The 23,161-nt window shown below is 45.9% G+C and overlaps 1 protein-coding gene across 4 annotated transcripts in view; it reads right to left on the bottom strand.

Moving 5' to 3' along the window:
* Positions 1-23,161, bottom strand: part of LOC111938072 (uncharacterized) — a 60,498-nt gene that overhangs the window by 3,613 nt on the left and 33,724 nt on the right. Inside the window, exons 1-4 of one of the 4 annotated variants that reach the window (XM_086852781.1) lie at positions 12,573-12,876; positions 7,548-7,578; positions 7,362-7,412; positions 6,294-6,483 (exon numbers count right to left, since the gene is read on the bottom strand). In XM_086852781.1, the coding sequence (XP_086708907.1) occupies positions 6,397-6,483; positions 7,362-7,412; positions 7,548-7,578; positions 12,573-12,760 (357 nt within the window). In that variant the 5' untranslated portion in view covers positions 12,761-12,876 and the 3' untranslated portion in view covers positions 6,294-6,396. Of the gene's footprint in view, positions 1-1,378; positions 1,472-6,293; positions 6,484-7,361; positions 7,413-7,547; positions 7,648-12,572; positions 12,877-23,161 lie in introns of those variants that run through there. The other 3 variants (XR_015276947.1, XR_015276950.1, XR_015276953.1) reach the window with 3 other exon arrangements.

The raw sequence follows: 23,161 nt of genomic DNA, 5'->3' as shown, positions 1-23,161 counted from the left end.
TTTCCCCAGGCTGGGGAGGTGCAGGGGTTCAGATGCAGCAGCCCTGGGTCCAGGAGGCTGAGATTCCCACTCCAGTGTCCACACCTCAGTTCCAGAGGCCTGAGATGCAGAATGGATGAACCCTTACAGAAGATTTATGTTCTTATATCAGATAGAAGATTTGTGGTATTTCCTGGAAGGCTGGGTGATGTTTCACTTTCAGCAAGTAAGGTCAAAATCACAAGGGGGGGAAAAAACTCATCTCTCATGGATCAGCAGTTTGCCAACCCCAGAGGTGCAAGAGTTTGTCTCACATCTCTGTTCATATAAAAACACTTTCCTGGAGCAATGTGCTGCTAAACGTGGCTCTCCCGAGGGTGTCACCCACACAGTCTGCAGCACAAACAGACTCAGCTGGGGAAAGATAACTCAGAGGAGTACGGGATTCACACCTACACTACCAGATTATAAAAACGAAACAAAAAGGAAAAAGGTACCGAGCATGTTTGGAAGGGCTGGGATGGGTAAAAAGCGATTCAGCAGGAGGTTCCTCAAGCAGCATCCCCATGGTGCCAGAGGGGGATGCAGGTTGGATCCAGCATCGGAGGCAGGCGGTGCTGGGCAGCTCGGGGGATGCCCGAGGCCATCTGGGTGCTGCTCTGTGCTGATGGCTGAGGGCTGGCAGCTTTTCCTCGGGCTGGGCTGGGCACGGTGCCGCGGGGAGCAGGGTGGGCGCTGCCGGGGGATGCTGGCCCGGCTCAGCCACCGCATCCCTCGGATCCCGGCGTCGGGAGAGGGCAGCCTTCGCCACAGGCAGGTGAGGGCGGCAGGATCCGCACCCCACCGGCCCAGCCCTGCCAGAGGAAAAGCTTAAAGGAGAGCGTTTAAGTGCCCAGTGTGGAAAAGGAGCTCGTTCACATGAAACGTGGAGCCACTGGTGCTGCCGGAGGTCAAGCACTGCCGCTCGGTGTCCTTCAGGATGTCCCAGGACATCCCAGGTGATCCACATGTCTGAGCTGGGGGGATGAAAGCACACCTGGAGCAAGGCTCACTGTGACCTGCTGCTCCAAAATCCCCTCTCTGCCAGAAAGGTGGACATAAATCAGGTTTCTCTTCTTCCCTGCAGACCACCAGGCTCATCCATTTGGCTGCAATAGCAGCACATGTGCCACAGCCTGGGGACCAACCTGGGACATCCTGGCCTTGCAGCTCCAGTGACTCACCCACAAACCCTCCCTGGAAAGTGTGCTCCCTGCTACAGAAAAAAAAAACAAAAACAAAAGCAAAACAAACAAAAAAGTTAATGAAAAGGCAAGCTGGAAACGTGGAAGCACAGTTAATGCTACTGCTGTGATGCTTCATTTGAGCTGCAAAGAGAAGATAAAGTTCTGCCTCTCACCAGAGATGTCACTGGGGAAAATGATTTCTTCCTTCTCTAAATGGCATCACATTGTTTCTTCTTTGCAGCTTGCTGCCAGCTTGGTGTCACAGCCTGTTTTTCCAGGACAATAATCCAGTTAACCAGCAGTAGTGGTGCCCTCCATCCAATCTCCCCGCCACCCTCCCCAGACAAGATCACTACAAAAGATATTCAAAAATAGATTCACCTAGGAAAGAAGAATAAATAAGGGTTGCTCCTCTCATGTGAATCGCTAATGAAGACCCACTTAGCAGTCTCGGCAGACTCATCAGCCTCGGCGGCTGAGCCTTGATTGTGTGTCTGCAGCTCCTCTTCTGTGCTCATTAGACCCAGGTCAAACGAAACACACACAAACCGTGGCAGAACTGCTAAGAACCAATGGAGATGGTCATGGTGGTCACCCACTCCAGCTGGAAAATTACAGGTTAGGAATTTTTATTGCCTGTTTCATCCAGCAGCCAGGGGTAGGTCACTTCGAACCCCAGGAGTGAGATCCAGCCCATCACACTGTCCCACATCTCTCATTGGCCTGGCAGTCCTGCATGGGGAGCACTGGGGCACATTTTGGGGTTGTTCAGGATCCAGTGTGCCAGTGCTGCCCTGGGGGCAAAGGCAGCAGAGGAGGGTTGAAGGGGAGACACATCTGCTTGGCACCCATCTCCTGTGAGCAGCTCTGGAAGTGACTGCCACCCTCACCACCAAGAACTGCACCGTTCTCCTCTGCCCAGAAAGACTCTTCCCTCTTAGCATGAGATGTTTCAACCAGCTGTAGAGTCCTGTGAAACTGTAGTGAATAACATACATAAATACATGAGGAACTCTATAAATACAGGGAATCCTCTAACAGGATTTTCTTCTTAAACACCTTGAATTCTCCTTTTCCTGAAACCAAACCTGGTCAACTCAGGCACTGCAAGGTGAAGTTGGTTTTAATATTATATTTGCTAATAACCTGGGAAAGAAGAAAAGGAACAAAGTCAGAAAGAGCAAGGCAGCCAGTTCCTGCCTCACTGTGTTTTGATTGTCTGTCACTGAATTGTGGCAGTGCATAAGATGGGAGAGGGATGCAGAGGTGTGAAGCACCATTGCCAGAGGATTCTGCTGCAGTCTGGATTATGTTGGTGTAAAATCTGCTCTGTTCTACTTGTCTGTGCTCTGAGACCTCCCTGACAGTGATTACTCACAGAACATTCCATCCTCACTCCTCTGCCTTCCTAACCTAACAAACCATCCTTTTCTCACCAGTTCTGGGTCAGAGGAAAATGTTGTTATTAGGTTACCTCTATTTTATGGTCTCATAATTATTTCCACCTCTTTGATTATACTAATTAGCTAACTGTTTTCTAATGGCTCTACAGGAGCTTGAATTACACTTTCATTAATCACAGCCTTAGCCAGCCTAGTTAAGAGTCTCTGATTTTTTGTGTTATGATTTGAAATTATTAAATGCAAAAGTAATCTGAAGGGGAGAAAGGAGTCAATAGGAATAGACACCACCTTCTCCAGCAGCTTGGCAAAGAGCCTCTTTGATATATTTAGAAATGTTATGATTCACAAGAACCTGCCAACCATTTACTTAGTGTCTATAAAAATAAGAAAAAAAAGGTAAGTCTGAAGTTTTCAATCACAACAGTTAAAGGCTCCTTCTCACTTTCTTTGATTCAAGGCAGTTGATTGACACATTCAAATGGGATCAAAAATAAAACAACTGACAACACATCTCCTCCATCCTGATGGCTGTGACCAAGCACTCGCTGCAGCTACACCCAGGACAAAACAGAAATGAAAATCAAAGAGGAGGTTAAGTTTTCACTGCTGGAAAAACATTATTCTGACAGCTCTCAAGACCTTCCTATAAATCCTTGCCTAGGGAAATTATTTGATGTGCTAAAGGACTTCTTAAAATAATCAAAACTAAGAACAAAGCATCTCCCACAGGATAGCTTAAATACCTGCACAGGGGAATGTTCATCATTGGCTATGATGGAAAGTCAGAATAACAATACAAATAATAATAAAATAATATTTTTATTCTTATTATCATCATTGACACCTATGTAACAGGAGAAGTTCAAAAGGCTGTACTAACACCAATAAATTAATTCTGCCAACCTGCTGCATGTCAGGCACCCAGTTCAGTGGGGTGCTTTACTGCAGCACAGTTTTAGTGAGCACTCAGTAAAATGCTTTTAGGAGGTGGGACAAGGGTGATGCTGCTCTCGCCTGCCAGGGTGTCTTTGACAAGGAGCGAGAGGCAGAGAACCTTCATTTCCTGAAAATAAGAGGCTGAAGAGGCCCCATGACAAGCAAACCATTAAATAGGAAAAAAAAAAAAAGTAACAATAATACAGAGCAAAATTTTGCTTCAGGGAAAAATTTCTGCTTGATTTTAGCCCAGATGTTGATATTGCACACTCAGAAATGGCTGTGTGGAAGCACATTATTAGATGGTACACAAAAGCAGAGAGCTGGATTGGCAAAGGAGGAGCTAAAGCATTTAAAAATTAAAAGACATTTTAAAAATGCCTCCTGAAAGGCATCTTCTCTCTGAAGGAGAAGTTAGGAGTAGAGAGACTTCCCCAAATCACAGAGTCTTGAAGTCAGAGCCTGTCAAGCGCTTTTCCGACGCTTTGCTTCAAGCAAAGGTAGCTCTGGTGGGAACTGTCACCTCTGCAGATCCCCTGAGGGCTCCTCTGTGTGTGGAAAGGCCGTGCCTGGGTGGGAACTCCTGCATCACCTCACTTGCAAATGTGTGTTCATGTGCTCAGGAGCTCTCCTGGAGTGGATGTGCAGGAGTTGCCCATGGCACCATGGCAGATTTGCCCAGGGCCAGCCTGTCCCAGACACCCGTCCTGCCCATGCCGGCACCTCTGCGTGTGAGCTCCACACAGCTCATCCACACAGCACCCTCAGTAGCTCCCAGGAACATCCCACAAAGCACCAGGACGTGCTTTTCAAATTAATGAACATCATTTCAGAAGCAGATCCCTCAGGAGGAGGGAATCCTGGGCCCTGTGGGCCGAGGGAGTCGCAGCCGAAGCAGAGCGGAGTGTTTTGGCCTCGTGCATGTGAAGGTGGCACAAAGCAAGGCTCACACACAAAGCTGATCGCTCTGCACTTTGCATATTCCCTCTGTGCACCGGGCTGGGATTTTTCATTTCATCCATAATTCATGGCTTGCTGCAGCGACTCCACAGAGGCAGCGCAGGACCTCAGCCCCGCTGACAGCAAGGGAAAGCAGTGTGGCTTTTGTTGCCAGACCACAAACTGTAGAGCTGGGGTCCAGCCAGCTGCTCCACTTCAGCCCAGTCAACCCCAGGCAGAGGTGTGAACAGACAGTGAAATAAAGGCTTTTGCCCCTATAGATCAGTGGCTGCAGTGGCCACTGACCACCCATGCCGGCTGTTGGTAGCCAGGAGAGGCTGTGCCCAGCACAGGGCTGGTGCTCCTCCTTTTCTACATGTGCACATGTGGTTGCTAACCCAGCTCTGTGTTTGATGCCCTACACTGCTGGATTTTGGGGACAGGCTGCTTTTTTTCTCACCTGGCCCCAGCAGTGCTGAAGGGTGACAGTTCTTGCAGTCCCCGTGCACGGGAGGTCACCGTGTCACTCCAGCGGTGTCACACGCTCAAAGCAGCCCACGCTTCCTCCCAGGGCTATAAACCCTCCTCCTCCAGCCCCACTGCCTCTCCTCTCCATAACACACAGACCAAAAAACCCAGTTTGTCAGAAACGAAAGTGTTTGGGGAGATTAAAATGTAAATGTTGCACTTGGCTTTTCAAAGGGGGTTTGATATTTTACTTGTGACTCTGCAAGGAAATAGATTTTTGATAACTCTGCGGAACTGCTGCTGCCCAGCCACTGCTGCAAACAGCCAAGACCTTAATAAATAAATTCTCTGTCAGGCAGCTCTGAAAACCAACTTGCTGGTGGTTTGGAGAAATATTGGGAATTTCAAAGCAGCCTTGCACAAGGAGACCTGTAATTACAGCAGCCTCTCCTACACTCCCTGGGTTTGGAGGAGAGGGGGAATGCAGTGTCCTCCCTGACAGTCCTGGCAATAAACACTGTATATTATTTTTTACTACGTTTATTAACTTGAAAATATGGGAAAAGGGCCATGTCAGGTGTCATGCATTGCACTAGGTATCACCCATGGACAGGACATGAAAAGAGAATGTGAAAATAATTCAGACAGAATTCCTGACTAGCTTAGCTCTGGCTTGCAATCTCATCTCCTTGGAAAGAATGCAGAAAGATCTGCCTGAACCCAAAACTAGATCCCTCCCGAGGCAATTTTCCCCCTTAACTTTATGTGATGGATCCAGGTCTCTCTCTGACTCTCTGAGTCTGTGGAGCCTCAGCACACAGCACCATGCACAGCTCTGGCTCCGTGCTAACAGACACATGACACCATGGCCTGTGCATTATCCAGGCATCTTGTTGATCCAGACTGCTGTAAACAATGGGGAAATTCAGGGAAAAAGAAATTAAAAGGAGTTTTCTGACTTTCTCCTGACCACCAAAGCTCTTGTTCCCGTACCAGTGTGGCCAGAGGTGAGCTGCTGGGATTTTTGCATCCCTGAGTGTGACACATTGAAATAGTTGAACCTCAGTATAAGAAGTTCTTGGCACAAGGCTCTCAGTAGAAAACTATGACCACATAAATATTCACAGTTTAAATTAACCTTTCTTCCATAATACATGTAATAACCTGAATATGACCACTGCCCAAGTCGAGCAGCATTGCTCGGAAATGATCAGCAAGGCAAGAATCACTCACAGGATTAATCTGGAAAATAATTTCAAACAATTGAGATCTATATGAAAATGAACAGACCACACATTAATAGAGCCTGAGCCTGCTCTGTAAACTTAGCTACTCACTTTTTATCCCTTAAGTAAACTGGGAAGAGTAATGTATTTATAGCCTCTTGACGTAAGTAGCCTCAGTGAAATATTGTATGTAATAAATATTCTGCCATCTCCGAGAGCCTACAGGACAAAGCGGTACCAAGGTACTGCAAAGGCAAACTGTATGTGGCTAACGAGTCTTGGTGAGCTGCCAGCCAGCTGAAAACACTGAAATGAGAGAAAGCAATGAAAATATAGACTTTATTAATATAGGAGTGAGTTTTATTAACACAACTGCAGTGCAAGGTCAGTGGGTAAGGATTTTTCCCTTTCAGCTCTGCAGGGCACCTTTAATCATTGCTTTCAACCATCACCTTGGAGTTTGGTCAGCTTTATGCCAATGTTTTGTTGTTTGTCAATCATTTTCTCCACTGTTTTTTCCCCCCCCTTTCCTTGCTGATGCAAAGATCATAAGATCTTGGCCCTTTTTCCCTACCCCGTGCTGCCAGCATTGCTTTTTATCCAATTACAAATTACACAGTGCATCTGCATTAAACCAAAATGTGTTCATCACTAATTTTAAATAAGGATGTCATTTGTAAATGCTTTATTCATAATTAATGGAATTATTACTGGGTGCAGCCACATTCTTCATCTATGTACTGTAAGATATGTTGTAAAGTGCATTAGTAAAAAGCTTTATAGATGAGGATATCACAGCCCGACTGTGAAGCACATTACGTGATGTACTGTGGCTATTGTTGTAACCATCTTTATGCAAGATTTTAAGCTATCAGTCAGCCAGGGGCTGATTGATAGTGTAAATGTTAATAATTAATAATAGGATAATGTTGATAGCTGTGATTCTATGATGAGTATGGATTTTTTTAGTTAGTATTATGCTAATATGCATTATTCACTGAATCATAAAATCACATTAGAGATGAGAAGGTCCCTCTGGCTTTCCCCATTCATATCACTGATGAGTCAATGCTGCTCCTTCCTAACATTTCCAAAGAAGCTTTTTTCCTCTGCCTTTCTGCAGGAAATCTCTAGGTTAGGAAGTGTATTTTAAAACAAATTTAGAGTCCTGAATATGCTCTTACCAGAGTGATGTGCAAAGACATGGCCTTCAGGAGAGGAGTACGATCTGACTGCTGTAGGGAGACAGAGAACGTGAGGGACCTTCCTTACACAAGAAAATAGTTTAAAATGAAGGAGTTGCCACTGCAAATTCCTTTCACTTTGGCACTTGACTCCTGCAGCAAGTTAAAACCATCAGGCACACGTACCTTGTGCAGTGGCTGCAGGAAGGTCCTCGGGCTGATGAGCAACAGGTAACACAGGTGGGATGTGAAGGTGGAGACACAGGAGAGAGAGAGAAGCAGAGAGCTGTAAAGTGGTTCAATAGTGATGTCATTTTTTTTTAAGCTGACATTATCTTTTTTTTATATCCCCTAGACAGGATGAAAACAGGCATTATGTCATGCTGGGGGAAGTGAATGTCGGTTTGCCGCCGGGCACAGACTCCTCAGAGGATGTGAAATGCCAATAGCAGCCTCCAAATCAGGATTTAGAAATGGATATGGTGTAATGGTCCTGGGGATGTGCTGGATTCCAAGGTTCCCAGCAGGGAAATCTCCCCTTCTCCACCCAGCAGGATTGTCTCCATCGCCTGTCTCATGGCCGCCCTCACAGGACCAGAGATATAATTTTGCCTTCTCCGGTTTCAAAAGCTGAGATTCAGGAGAGCTCCTTCCTGGTACTCAGCTGGTTGTAGATAACCTAAGCCAAAGGCATCAGATATGCTGAGCTCACTGGCATTTTCCTGCTGGCATGGTGTCCGACAAGGAAGGGTGTGCTCCACGCACCCCCTTAATGACATTTTAATTCCTTAAATTGTGCTAACACCCACCCAGCTCTCTGGCAATGCAGGAACACAGCTTATGGACTAGTGTGAGAGCCATGTTCAGAGAGTGAGGAAGTGCTAGTTAGTGCAGGAATTCTCTTATTAAGGAAATTATTAGTGGTAGCTTTTTCTTCAGGAGATGAGAGTGCACGGAGCTGATCACTGATTACCCTTCCCATCCCTGCTCCCTCCCCACCTCTTGGACATCGTGTTTGGCTTCTCAACGTTTTTATTTCAGACAAATCCGCAAGCACATTTCCAGGTGGATGTCACCAGGATCCACTTCCTCCCAGCCCACAGACAGTCTGTCTCTTATCTCACTTACATTAGTATCAATTATTTACAGCAGGAATGCTAAATCATGAAAACCAAGTTGCAGCAAAGCTCTGTCTTGGCTGAGTACCCCACACTGGTTGCAGCTTCCCAAGCTCCTGTGCCTTGAAGAGCAGCAGCCATGAATTCCTGTCCCTTCCAGAGCTGCAGAGCAGTGTCTGGACACCCACAGCCCACAATCTTCACAGAGGTAAAAACCATGAGGGCATGCATTGGACAGCATGTCTGTAGGGAAAGCTTCTCCATGGTCACTAGGTTTTGGAGGATCACAGTGCTCACCAGAAGGTTTCTTTTGCTTTTTCTTTTCCCTCTTTCCACACAAGCTTTGTGACACTTGAAAGTAACATTTGGGGGAAGGACCATCTCCAACCCATGGTGGTGGAGCTGAGTCCCCAAAGCAGGGTGCAGCCAGCCTGCCTGGGGGCTCACCACCCCTTGGTGGCACCACACAAGTGTTATTGCCAATTTCTTCCTTTTCCTTCTCCTTCCCCCTGGGTATAATCTCCCTTCTGGGAGCACATAATCTGGGGAGAAGAAGCTCTTTCCCTGTGAGGTTTGAATGAGGCTCCCACATGCAGTCACTGATGAGTTCCTTAAATGATTGAGTGCAAAAAGACTTTTTTTTAATTTTTGATGAATGCTATTTATTCATGACTAACTAAAATCTCCATTAATTAAATACCTTAGGACAATATAAATACAAGTGTCTGGGCTCTGTTCATGTCTTTACTCTTGAGATAAAGGACAGCAGAAATGTTTGGTTCCTTACCCAGCACATTCCCACTTTGCTCATTACAACTCACAAAAGTGAAAAGAAACCCCCGAGGAAAAAAAATCCCAAAACCAACAAAAAACAACAGATAAATCCTTTGAAACCTGGTTGTAGAGAATATTCAGAAAGTGAGGAGATCTCCTGAGCACAGCAGAAGCTGGGCAAGCTGGTGTTGACCCAGTGTGTGACAGCAACATAGTCCTGAGGCTGCAAAGCTCCAAGCCTACAACACAGACCCTTAAAGAGATCCTCCACCCACCAGTGACCAGTTCAGCTCTGGAGGGATGATTTGGAGCACCACTGAGCCTCCCTGACTATATGCAGTGACTGTGGTCCCTGATGGGGAGCTGAAGGGCAGGACTTGCTTTGGTTGGAGTTTTCCATGGCTCAGCAGGTGATGCTGGGCATGGAAACCTTCAGCCAAGGCAAGTCCAGTGCCCAGCCCCAAATGACCCTTGGCTGGTGCTTTGCTGTCACACAGGGATGTGATTTTGGGCATTCACAGGGATCACTCCTAGAGGGGAGGATGGAGAAAAGGAAGGGTGTTTTAATTCCAACCTGCCATAAGTCACTTCATTAGCCCTGACCCTGCTTGACCCTTTTACTGTTATATCAGCCTAACTGTTTATTTTCCCCATAACACTAAAACCAAATCAATTCCCTTTGTCTCAAAGCCCTTTATGTGCCTCGGCGCCCAGGAAGAGCCCTGCTTTTAGCAAGGGGCCTGATGCAAATGAAATCTTTGGGAAATAGGGACAGTTTGGAGCAGACACCGAGTCGACTGCCCCATCTTCCTCCTTTTTTTTTCTTATTAAGCCTCATCTATTGCATTTAAAAGAGAAGCTTTATTTATTTTTAAAATAGCTGTACAATGCTATCTCTATAAATGTGTGTGGTGTGTCTTTGTTGTATGCATCTATACAATCAATAACTGTGTCTTGCTAGGGATTTAAATATTAGTCTTCAAAATCCAGGTCTAGAGCACCAGATTTATTTGTAGGAAAACATACCCTTTCCTGCTTAAGGAAGGATATTAATTATAGATGCAAACCCATAAATCTTGTGGCTTTAGGTGAGATATTTGCTGGATTATAAATATGAATTGGAGATGAAGGTCCTGCTCTTCCTATTATTACTATTATTATTATTACTTACTGGTTATTATTTTCTGTATGATCCATATCTTCAGGTGGGTCAAACGCCACTGGGGAATGGGGAGCTAGGCCTTCAAAGGGTGCACACATGTTGAATTCATTAAAAGGTTTTGTCTCCCAGCCTTGCCCTCTGCTGCATTTCCCAGCCGGGGGAGTCATTAAACACCCTGTTCAGGTGCCTTCCCCTCCTCTCCAGCCTGCTTTTGGTACCTCATTTCGCTGTGCTGCTTTTGCCTGATCATATCAAGCCCCCTAATGTTTATTAATGTCACCCTGTGCATCCTATTGAAAATGTGCTATTGTTTCCCAGGTTCTGCTTCAGCACCAATCTCGGAAAGCAGCCAAACCGGGAGCCACTGGGGACCCCAATATCATCCAGAGCTTTGTCACAGGTGACAATTTTCCTCTCTGCCATTCGTTATGGGACATCTGGGGACATCAGTAATAAGCCACAAGGGCTGGATTGCCCAAGGAGATGAGCACCCAGAATACCAAGTGGAGGATTTGCTTCAGGCAGGGTGTGAGAGCATGGATGTGACAACTCCTGAGGCTGCTCAGCACCTTCAGGGTGGGGCTGGAGGGGTCTCACCACAGAACTGAGAGCCCCTGGTTAATTCTGTGTCTGTCGAGTCAGGGGTACATCTCAGTGCATCCCCCAGACTTCACCAAGTGCTCTGAATGCCATGAGTTCAGCTGAAGACATCACTGATGACCCCAGTGCTTGCTGATTTGCCTCTGTTTCCCTGCTGACCGCTGCTGCTCCAGTCACGCTGGTCACTCTGTGTCACATCAAGGAGCAAACCCAGCCAGATGACAAATGCAAAAGGCTGGATGCTCACTGGCATTTGCAGAGGCAAAAGGCACGGAGCAGGACTGGTGTGCACTGGGAGGAATTCCTAAAGGCAGCTCTGGCAGGTGCAGCCCCACAGCAGGCTGCTGACCAGGGGAGAGCATGTACTGGGATCTCAAAATAAATCCATGTAACACACTACCCTGAAATTAATAGGCCCTTGTATGCCAGGGCTGTAAAGACAGGGCTCTATGTAAGGTCTGGCTTTTTTGAATTAGACTCCTGTGCTTAAATAAATTAAGCGAGTTGTCAGTATATTAAATGATTTAATGCCTTCTTCGGTTTTGCAGAGGAATCCTAATGAAAATACTCTTCAATATAAAATGCTGAATAAATTAAATGGTGAAGTATTTAAATAAATGGTGTGTTGTTACTGTGAACCACATTAAATTAGTGTTTGCCTCTATGGTAATGATACTGCCTTAGCTTTAAAAGAGATTCTGCTGGTTCAGGCTTTTTTTCTGACAAAATGTAAGTGTTGTGCTGAAGATGTTCAGCTCAAAAGGATCTGCACTGTTCTTGGGCCAAAACCTGATATCAGTGAAAATCTGGCTAAGAAGGAACTGGATTAAATGGCATTAGGAGCAAAGGGCTCTGGCAGACTGAATTGAAACTACTGAAGCAATTTCTGGTGGTGGCCTCTGCCCTGAGCAGGAGGCACAAAGGTGTCTGTGTGTGTGTGTGTGTGTGTGGGGAGCAGGGTTAGGCAACATCCTGATCCTTCCTCCCCACCCACTGATAATCTGAATAATCAAATGTACCAGCAGCAGAGGTGACAGGCAGTGGGGACAGCAGCAATGGCTTGGATCACACCACAGATAAATCCAGCACAACTGAGGACCCACAGACACAGTCCCAGATGCTCCTTGATGAGGGCAGAAGGGAGGAGACAAGGTCCCAGCATCCCAATTTACACCTGGATTGATTCTGCAATTGAAGAACCACACTGAGATCATGAATAAGCTGTGGAGGGCCTTAAAAGTCTTTCTTTGCTGATCTCATTAGAAGATAAGATAACAAATGACCTCTCTTTTCTATCCTTTCTATAAGGTACAAACCTGCTTTTAAAGGTAAAGACCTCACCAGAAGATAAAGTCCCATATATAGAAATCAATTATGAAACAACTTAAGTTGTCCAGGTTTTGGATATCAGTTCTTATCTAATCACTTCTATAGTCACAGTATTTCTTTGGAAGGAAAACTTTTTTTATGACACCATTTTCTGAGCTTAAAACACAGAAATAATGGCCTAGTACCCAAAGAAAAAAAAAATAATTATGTATGTATATATATTTATACCTGTTTGGTCCCCAAGTACATCTGGATGAACAGTGAGACATCAGCTGGGTCTTGCAGACCAGTCCCAGGAGAAGTCCATGTGTGGCTCCTGGAGTTTTCTGATTGAAGGTCTGTAGCTGGGACTTCTGCTGAATAATTCCCATGGAAGCAGAAATTTCAGCAGCTTCCAAACCAGAGAGCAGGGACATGATGGAGCTCGTGCAGAAAGTCCCCAAGATTGCAGCACTCTCTCATTCTGTGTTTTCCTGGGTGTGGATGAGTCTGTTATGAAACTACACCTTTTCCACTCACAATTTTAGCAACTCTTAAGGAACACGGATGTATCATTTCCCTGAAAAGTCCATCAAGCTATGGCAGCAGATGAGGAGCAGCAGGATTTTATTGAACCACTGGAATTCAAGTCCTTCATGTACTTTGATCTGCTCTCTTTGGTACTGTATTTTGGATTTTTTTTTATAGCAGGGGGATGTAGGCCAGGTTTGTTTTATGGGGTTTTAGAGGACTTTTCCAGCCTCTCTACTGGCAAAGATGAAGTACCAATAACACTGAGGTGTCTGTGTGGGTGCCCACCAAGGCCAGAACAATAACTCTGGGAAAAGGGAATGGTTCCACTCAGTGCCTGAGGATGATGGCTTAAATACTCATTATTAAGAAGATTAAAACTCAAAAAAGGCCCATCCCATTCGTGCAGTGAGGGTGCCTGTGTTGATTCACAGTGATCTTTGGTGGATCAAGATTATGGCTTAAAAAAACCAAAAGAAAAAAAGCCAGCATGAGTTAGAAATGGCCAATGACGATGAAACCATGTGTAGGGAAGTTGTTCTGGTGTTATTTCTCTCCAAACACCCTTCCCAGATGGAATTTAACAGCGTCAGCTTCCAGTCACCAGCTCTTTTTATCGCTCTGTCTGTTAGATTGAAGGGCTCTCCCTTTCTGCATCCCTGTACCCTGTCTGAATACATCTGGATTGTCATTAAGCCATCTCTTAACCTTCCCTTTGTTAAGCTAAGCACACTGGGGTCCTTGAGTCTGTCACTATAAGGCATGTTTTGTGATGCCTCAGTCATTCCCGTGTGCCCTCTCCCGTTCATCACCATCCTTCCGGAGTCACAGGCACCAGAAATAGCTGCAGTGTCCCATTAGGTGTTACTCCAGAGATATTTCACTCCATTGTTTTATCAGGATTCCAGCGCTGTGTAAGAGGATCCCTCCTCCCTGCGGTGAAATCCTGGTTCCTGGAAGTGTGGCTTTGTGTTAAAGCAGCTGGAGCTCACTCACTTCCCCCTGGTTCAGGAACAGCGCAGGTCTGAGGCAGAGACCCATCCACACTGCAGCCGTGGTCCAGCTCCAAATCTCATCAGCAAACTTTGACTGTGATGAGTTTTGATTTTCTAGCGTTTGCTAAAAGTGATGAACAGAAAGGCGGCCGCTTGGGAGGCTCCTCGGATGTGTCTAAACCTATCACCAGGGTTCTCATCCGTTTAGCACGGCCCGTGTTGATTTTACATTGTTTTAGCTTCCTAATAAATGAGACAACATTAAGTTAAATGCCTCGCTGAAGTCAAACGTAACACTGTTGATGAAATGTACTAAATCAATCAAATCTATAATCACATTCTTGAAAAATTATATCAATTTCATTTAATAAGATCTATTTTCCATTAACTCATGTTGATTGTAATTAGTTATTCTCCTTAAATTGTTATTAATCAAGTCCCTTATCAGCTCTTCCATTATTTTTTTTTTTTTCCCCACAAAATCAACATCAAACAATCAGATTTATAATTACGCAAGTCATCCTCCTCATCAACATTTATTCATTGGCTCAAAGTCAACACTGCTCCAGTCTTCTGGAAAACTCTGTGCCAGCCTGGGGCGCTCCTGGGATAGATTTTAAAACTCTCAGGCACTGAATATTGGGAGTTGCTGATCAAAAAAACCAAAAAAATCCTCTAGCTGTAGTAGCAGCTGTTTAACATCCTGAGTTGGAGCAGAAGATATTCCACATCATCGTATTACATGGCTATTTCACTCAGCCTTTTTTTCCCCCAAAATAGAGAAATTAAATATTTAGTGTCTGCCTTTTATGTATTCTTTTTTTCATGTCTGCTATTCTGTCTAGACAACTACTTTGAGCTTATATCTAAAGAGCACATCCCTGTTGCCCTCAGCTCTGCTAGCCACAGGTTTCACCTGACAGCCTTCTGCTTGGGGCTGGTTTATGTTCATTATTATTCACTTTCCCTTCCTTCTTTCTGGGAGTTTACCTACTTTCACTCTCCTCTCAGCCTCATTTTTCAGCCAGAATAACTTTCTCATTCCCAGTTCTGAGAGTTTACTAGATTTCCTAGAAGCCAGAGCTTCTTTAAACAAGGAGTTACCAAGTATCACTCACATTTTCTGTTCAAAATCCTCCAGGCTCACAACACTGAAAAGCACAGGGAGCCACTGTCAGCTCTGGCTTTCCTGTCTGTGCCCAGCACACACGATTGAAACAGGGTCACCTCTGTGCTGGCTGTAACCAGTTTTTGTGTCTCTAACCAGTCCTGCAGCTATCAGGATGATCCTGTCGAGGAATCTCCTGGTTTTGGTTAAGAAACACTCTTCTAGGATGTTTAGAAAATCCCCAAACCAGCACTGCAAACTCTCCAGCTCGCATCATTTGAGTTGAACTTCCCCAGAACAGAGCAGAGAAATTTTCTTAAATGTTACAGATGTGTGACTAAGAAGTGAGTAATCTCTGTTTTCTAGTGAGAGTTGATGATCTGGAGAAATGCCTTTTTTTGTTTTTATTTATATTTGAGGTCACTTTCTCTTCAGTCTCTAATGGTTTTTGGAAGGCAGCAATGTCATTTCTGATATTTATTATCCCTCCTATGCCTTCTTTGCCCACTCAGTTCTTCCTAAATAGGTTAAAACTATTGATTTTAATATTCCAGGCACATGGATTTTCTCCCCAAGTTTAAGTCATACTCTCCAGAAAGAATCTGTACTCATAAATTAGTCTTTCCTGGTTTTTCGTATTGCTCAGACTCTGCTGTACATCCAATTAATGTTCTTCTTCTCACTTCCGAAGGTGTGTTCTTTATCTCTTTTCTCCACAGCTTCATTTCTTACTTAGGCAAGGGATAGGAATGGATGCTAAAACATTTCTGTGTTTCTTCACACCCCCCAGTGCCTGTCCCTGCTCATCCACTACAAGTTCCCTCCTTCCAGAAAGGTCACCAGCCCAAAGAGCTGCCACAGTGGAAGGGGAAACTCAGCCCAGCCACTGCCAGTGGCAGGAGAGATTCCAGGGTCACCATGGCAGTGGATGCAGGAAGACTGAAGGAACAATCCGTCACGAGTCTGACAGCCTCAGCATTTCTTCTGGCAGCCACTTCCCATGTTCAGCTCAAGCTGCTGCAACCTTTCCCCAGGCCCACAGAAGTGCTTTTACTTGGCTTGCATGGAAACATCACATTTGGGGTAGAATCTCACTTGCCTTTTGGTGCCCAGAGGATTTCCAGAGGTTTTGTGAATGCCAAGCCAAGAGAGAGGAAGGATTTTGTTTGGGGCGCTGCACAAGTGGCTGGAGATCTGAAGGTTTCCTCTCATCTCCTCATCTTCTGCCTTTGGTGTGTGCTCCAAGGTTGTGTTGGCTTGAATCCAGCTCAGGATTGACCCCATAGCACAGAATCCCTGAATCACAGAGCTGTAGGCTCAGAGGATCAGAATTGTTCATGTTGGAAAAAACCAAACCACAGCAGTTGTCTAGATTTGGCCACAGCCATCCTCCTTGCCTGAGGATGTGCCTATTCCCACTCTTGACACCAGCCCCCTCCATCTTCTTTAATCCTTCAGAATATTTAGGGCCAAATCTGTGAGTGGAGAGGTGGTGAAGCACAGGAGAAGAGAGCAGAAGGTCTGTAAAATATAAAAAGTTACAAAAAGCCTCCTGCTTGCTCTGAAGTGCACACCCTTCCTTTTGGGAGATGTCTTTTTATCCCCTCCTGGATACTCACCTTCATTTTCTGGATGCCTCTGCTGTGGGTTTATGGTTACATTTCCATCCCTTTCACTACATTTCCATCCCTTTCACTGTATTTTTGACAATTTTGTTGTTACCTTTTAGATTTCAGAACATGAAAAGCAAGGTCCACCCCAGCTGAGTGGTGTGGGAGTGGGAAAGGGATAAATGATCTTTAGCAGAGGTCAGTACGTGCTCCAGGACAAGCATCATCCCAAACCCCTCATGGTGCTTTCCCCCTGTTTGAGCCCAGGACAGATGGACAGTGTGGGGCCAGGAGCTTCACTGGGGCAAACTGGGACTCCCTGCCTCTTGCTAAAAAACCCTGGGGGCTCTCCTGGGTAAAAGCCTGAGCTACTCGTTTCCTTAATGCAGTTAGCACTCTGCTCCATTATGAATTCCATTTATAAATTGTAGCTTCCACTTTTTTCTTCCCCCCCCTCCCTTTTTCTTTTTTTTTTTTTTTTTTTTTTTTATTAAAACTCTAAATTTCATTAGTTTGCACTTACAAAAATAAGCCTGGCATCAACTAGTGAGCTCTCCTGAGATTGTGTCATCAATTTACCCTGCCACCGAAGCAGCCCCGTGTCACGGCTGGCACGGTGACAGCACCCAGCTCTAATCCTGCGGCTGCCTGCAGTCACCTGCCCTGCCTGGGAGCACAGAGGCACTCACATGGACTTTTCTGATTAGGAACTTTGGTTTCAAGGTTTCAAGGGGATAAAAAAAAAAAAAAAAAAAAAGAAAAGAAGGAAAAAAGAAAAAAAGGAAGTTGATTGTAAATTTAATTCCTGCATCGTAGTCATTTCTGCACCACGGGTCATTAAGCACACATTAGTACTGCCACCCATTTTTCATAGGAGCTGCACCGGAGAGGCAGAGCGTGGCTGCTGCATCCTGGAACATCCTGCCTGCAGCCCATGGGCTCCTCAGGGTGGTGGGGGTACCCACAGCCTGGATTTTTACCTGGCAAATCCCAGAGGAGAGCCAGAATGGTGCCGACCCTGAGTGCAAATGTGACTGATAAATGTTCTGGGAGTGGAATTCTCCGTATCTGACATTAAAACACTTCCTTGTCTTATAAAATATCAGCTACATTTCTTCTCCTTTCCCAATCTCCTCTTCATTTTTAACCCTTCCAGCTAGCAAAGGTCAAACAGTTCTGTGCTTCAGGCATGTGGTCAAGGACTTGCCCAGCCCTAACAGAACCAGCACTCTTTTGTTGCCTGCCTAGAGTGAGGTTTTCTTTTAATAAAAAAGTTCCATGTGCCCAGCAATGTGAAAGATGAATCTGTGAGTATGTGAAAGACCTGAACCCAGACATGCTCAGCACTGGCCAGAGCTGCCTGAACACTGCCCATGTCAGTCTGTCCAGGCTTGACAAACAGCCTGAGGAAGCTGGCTCCTTTAATAGGCTTCAGGGGTTTATTTATAGCCCCTTGGAGTAAGTGCAGCTGATACTTAAGATCAGCAGAATTAATGACAGCGAGCTGGCGAAAGGCCAGGTCTGCAAATAGTGCCACTAAAAGTCTTCTCCACCATAAAATTTGTTTAATGTAAGAAATCATAGCGTGCAGGGTTTTGTCTGCCATTTTTATAATTAGCAGGAGAAATCTTCAGTTCGCCTCTAAGAGCAGCCAGTGCTTTATGGGCTCTTTTGGTGGTGTTTTGGACTTTTGTGTCCATGTTTGGAGGGACTCCTTGTGCTCTGTGTCCCATGGGAAGGGGTCCTTGCCCACTGTGGATCTCCTCTCACTCCCCCAGAGATGTGGGGAACACAGAAAAGAACCAGGACCTGTGCCAGGCCCATGTGGTGGCTGATCACAGGAGGATCACACCCTGCATGTGCCAAACCTCAGGATCAAATCCTTGCCCAAGGAGCTGCCAGCCAGTGCAGTGACATTCCTCTGAGATTTCACCAAAATTTTGTCAAACTATCCAGAAAAGCAGCTGTGGGCTGGGCAGACCAGAGTGGGGCAGTTTGTGATCTGTAGACAGGCAAAATGCATTGAAACCACCCACTTTGGTCTCACTTTGTCCATGTTTGATAACTTTGTGATACTTTTCTCTCAAGAGCCATACCAAACTTTTGCAAGTATTCCCAAGTATTTACAACCCTCTTGATCATACACAAAATCCCCAGCAAATTACCTCGAAATGAGTTATTCTATTCCCTTTTTTTTTTTTTCCTTCCTCTAATGGAACAGAAATGAGCTTGGGTGGTTTTGCTCACTAACCACAACAAATGACTCTAATAACACATGCAGCAGCATTCCTGCTGCATGGGCTGGCATTGTCCCTGCCAGCACATTCCTGGGAGCAGCCTTTGCAGGTGAGCATCTGCCCTGGGGTGCAGAGGGACCCCAGCTGTGCTTGGGGAAGAAGGGAGATCTGTTCAGCCCAGCCCACAGCTCGTTCTGTTTCACAAAAGACTGATTTAGGGTTCTCATAGAGGTTTTCCTTCTTTGGGGGAGCAGTGCCTTGAAAAAAAAAAAATGTTTTTAGGATAATGAAAAGCAAGGAAAACACTAGCCAAAATTAAAAGGTTGGAAATTCCATAATGTTTTGAGTTCAGCTGTATTTCAGGAGCTGTACACCTCTTATCTAGGTGCAGTGCAATGGCAAACAGATCACCTGCCTTCTCTTCACTGTGGTCACTCATCCAGCACCCACCACCAGCAGAAGGGATGGGAAAGTGGCTTTTTCCCATCTTATTTCTCCTCCAGATGTGTCCTCTACCCTCACACCTCTGGATCAGCCATCACCTCTCACTGGTGCAGGCACCTCTCACCCGAGATGCCCATGGGGCTGTGAGACAACCTGGAGAAGATGGGATTATTCTGGACATTTTATGGCAACACCTTTTCGTGCTGTTTGCACTGTAATATCATCTGGACATCCTGCCATGCACAGATTTTGGTCCAGCTCCCTCCCAGGACAAAGGTTGTCCATGGGAGAGCCCCAGCCTGCTCCATGATTTAGGTTACCCCTTTCTGTAATGGATCGAGCATTTCCCTGCCTGATATTTATAGGCACACTCAGGATCCCAGATAAAATGCTGTATCTTTAGTTAAAGATGCAAGAAATGATTAGTGTCCTTTCCATGAGATATTAAAGTCAAAGTACTTCAGGGGTGCCTTAATGCCCTGCTGACCTGAGACCTACATTTGGAGGAAGCTTTAAAACTAAAATAGGCAGAGAAAGGAAAATAATTGGGTGGATTGTGCTGAAAAAGGTGTTAGGTATAGCTGTTCACTCTGTCTTTTTTTTAATTTTTAGGCTTTTCCTATCATATTTTTCCTCCAGGAGGATGAAAAATTGAAAGAGTCAGGCACACTGTGCCTCCTGTTCAGATACAGGCTAGAAGTGCACACGTGGGCATTTATTTAGTGGAAGGAGGATAACTCCATCATACAGAGATGTGGAAGTGTCTCCTGCAATTCCCTCTGCACATTCAGGGCTCAGGAAGTTGCAGAGGGAGCTGCCATCACCAGGGGGGCTCAAGCACAGGGAAAATGAAGCCCTTACAAGACCTCTCAGGTCCTATTTCCAGGTAACAGCCGGGTGGCAAGGAGGCATCTTGCTGGCTGTATACATTTTTAGAGCTGAATTTCAAACTTCCTTAGTCTTAGGGGTCCCAGGAAGCTTCATTGTGCTGCGTGGAGGGGTTTGACCTTGGGAGAGGTTTGCTGGTGTTGTAGGGCTGCTGTGGGCTGTGGCTGGCAAGGTCCCTGCTGTGGCAGGATCCATGGATTCTGTGCCTTCTGGGATGCTCAGCCCCACCTGCTCCAAGCTGTCCAGCTGGGGAATCTCCTTTGGGAGAGGCTAATGCTGCTCAGGTGCAGCCACTCTAGGGATGCATGGTGGAGCGATGCTGTGGCACATCTGAGGAATGAGCCCTCCCCTGGCCCTGTGGCCCCAGTGGGGACAGGCAGATTCGCTTTTCATGGGACACCTTCCTGCCAGAGCCACGTGAGAGGGCTCTGGAGTGATGTGATTAGGCAGGCAGGCTGGCAGCTGTGTTTTGAGCTCCCAAAAAGGTCTTTCATAATCTCAAAATCCTCCAAGAGACCTGACCCTGAACAACCACCGTGCAGCAGCTCCAGCAACCCTAATTTCAGCACATTGAGTCTTTCTCCTGCTCTCACATAATGCTACAAATCCAGAGGCTTTTCACAAAAGATGCATCAATTCAAGTGAGTTCCCTGTAGAGTTCTCATCCATAATCCAAATCCAGGGATCAGGAACTGATCTTCCCACCCCGTGTACCCTGGGGTGGTGCAAACCCACCCACAATCGCTCTGTTTGGGAGCAGGAGCTCCCAAAAGGATCTCAGGATTTTTCTGTGTGTGGTGACTGACCCTGAAGCCAGGGAGGGTGATGTCCCCAGCCCCTCGGTGCTGTCCTGCAGGTGGGAGCACCCAGCAGGTATCTCTTGGCTGGGACTTGCAGACTCATAGGGTGGTTCCAGTGACTGGAGGCTGTGTATAAAAATTGAAACTATTTAATGCAGGGTATCGGGAGCAATCCAATGGAGCTGCTCCTGGATCCATCCAGGACCTCTGCCCAAGAGCTGATCCCTTCACAAACTCCAGTTCATTCCTTCTCCTGTGCAAGGCACCTGTGCAGCCCGAGCAAGAGTGATAAACATTCACACAGGAATTAACTACACATTTGCAGAGCAAAAGTAATTTTGCTACAATTCCAAGCAGTGAAAGCTCTGGTCAGAGCACGCTGTGCTTTGCTAGCATGCCAACCACGAGCAGAAAGCTGCACGTTTGGAAATAACCTGGATTTTTATGTCCCAAATTGCTAATTGCAAATTATTCACCCAGTTCTCATAGAATGTCCTGTTTTTTGCTGAACTAAACCCAACTGTATAATACCCTGTTAGCCTACTGGGCTTATATCCAGAGTTCAAAGCTGTTCAACTTCCTTGTCTCTCTTTTCCCTCTCATTTATTTTCCGTATGATAAATAACAACAAGAGGAAAAAATAATCAGAATAAGACAGAAGTTTTATTTTTTAGTGCATGGTTTGTGGGAGCATGGGGAGAAGTCTGGAGAACCTGAACTATTATCAAGAGTGTCACTCAAATTACAATATCATTGTTTGAAAAAAAAAATCTGGCAGCTAATTCTGATTGCAGTGCACATTTCTGTGCTGGTGACAAATGATTTCTAAAGTTAGACTCAAGGACACCAAGCTTCCAAGAGGTCACTCATCTCTGGTGTTTGTTTTATTTGCCATGCCCAAAGAATTTTAAAAATAGTTAAATTAAGAAGAGGGAAAAAAAAAAATAGGGGGAAGGAAAGCCATGATGATCTGAAAAAGATTGAAGTGTTTTGTTTTAAAAGAAGCGATGCTCAGAGCCATAAAGTATGAAATACAGGAGGAGAAGCAGATTTGGGGCTAACCTGTGATATCACATTAGACTTTAAAGCTGTTCCAACAGACTAAGCATTTGAGAAAGAATCGGAGCTGTTGGTGATAAGTTGCTCCTCTTATCGGCAAACTGTCATCTGTCTTGAGTGAGAACATTTTGTCCACCCTACCAAAACAAGTCAGAAAAATTGGATAAAAACAAAAATATAAATCAGAAGGGTAGCTGGGAGCAGAACTGAAACGATGGCAATTTCCTGGCAAGGATCGCTGTACAGCTAAATGTCAGATGTGGCAGAAAGAATTATATTTTCGACTTGAGGTCAGGAATTATGTGTGAGCATGTGGTGGCCAGAGCCCAGCCAGCAGAGCCACTGTGGGCCCCGTGTGGCCTCTGGTGACAGCCGTGGTGTCCCCTCGGACCCGGCGTGTCCCGGCTGCATCGCCCCGCAGTGCCACAACTCTGTCCCTCGGGATGCTCTGCTGCATCCAGCCCAGCTCCAGTGCATGATTCCAGCAAGGGCTGCTCTGCTGCATCCAGCCCAGCTCCAGTGCATGATTCCAGCAAGGGCTGCTCTGCTGGAACAGCCCCTTCCTGAGCAGGGGCCTGCAGCTGCTGAGGGTCCCTGGGCAATCTTTAGAGCTGAATTTCAAACTTCCTTAGTCTTAGGGGTCCCAGGAAGCTTCATTGTGCTGCGTGGGGGGCTGTGACCTTGGGAGAGGTTTGCTGGTGTTGTAGGGCTGCTGTGGGCTGTGGCTGGCAAGGTCCCTGCTGTGGCAGGATCCATGGATTCTGTGCCTTCTGGGATGCTCAGCCCCACCTGCTCCAAGCTGTCCAGCTGGGGAATCTCCTTTGGGAAAGGTTACTGGTAACTGGAGCTAAAAGTCACCAGAACCATCCTGCCCTGTGCCTGGCTCCCCACGGACACTTCTCCATGGCAGGAGTGCTTGCAGACACCAAGAAATTAAGAGCTTCTCAGGCTCTTTATAGATTATTTTTTTTTTAATTTAAATATTCAATTTAAATATTAATTTACTTTTTAAACCATAATTCCATCGAATTTGCAAAGCACACCTGGAGCTGCGGTGTGGGATGGGGAATGGAGGAGCAGGATCTCCCGAGGGATGTTGGTGTGTGCAGGGCCCTGGGGCCCAGGTGCTGGGATCCCCCTCTCCTCTGGGTCTCCTGCAGGCAGAC

The sequence above is a fragment of the Cyanistes caeruleus genome, chromosome 16, assembly GCF_971803275.1.
Source record: "Cyanistes caeruleus chromosome 16, bCyaCae1.hap1.1, whole genome shotgun sequence".
Taxonomy (NCBI): domain Eukaryota; kingdom Metazoa; phylum Chordata; class Aves; order Passeriformes; family Paridae; genus Cyanistes; species Cyanistes caeruleus.
Note: the sequence above shows the minus strand (reverse complement) of the source record. Positions and strands in the feature narration are given on the sequence as shown.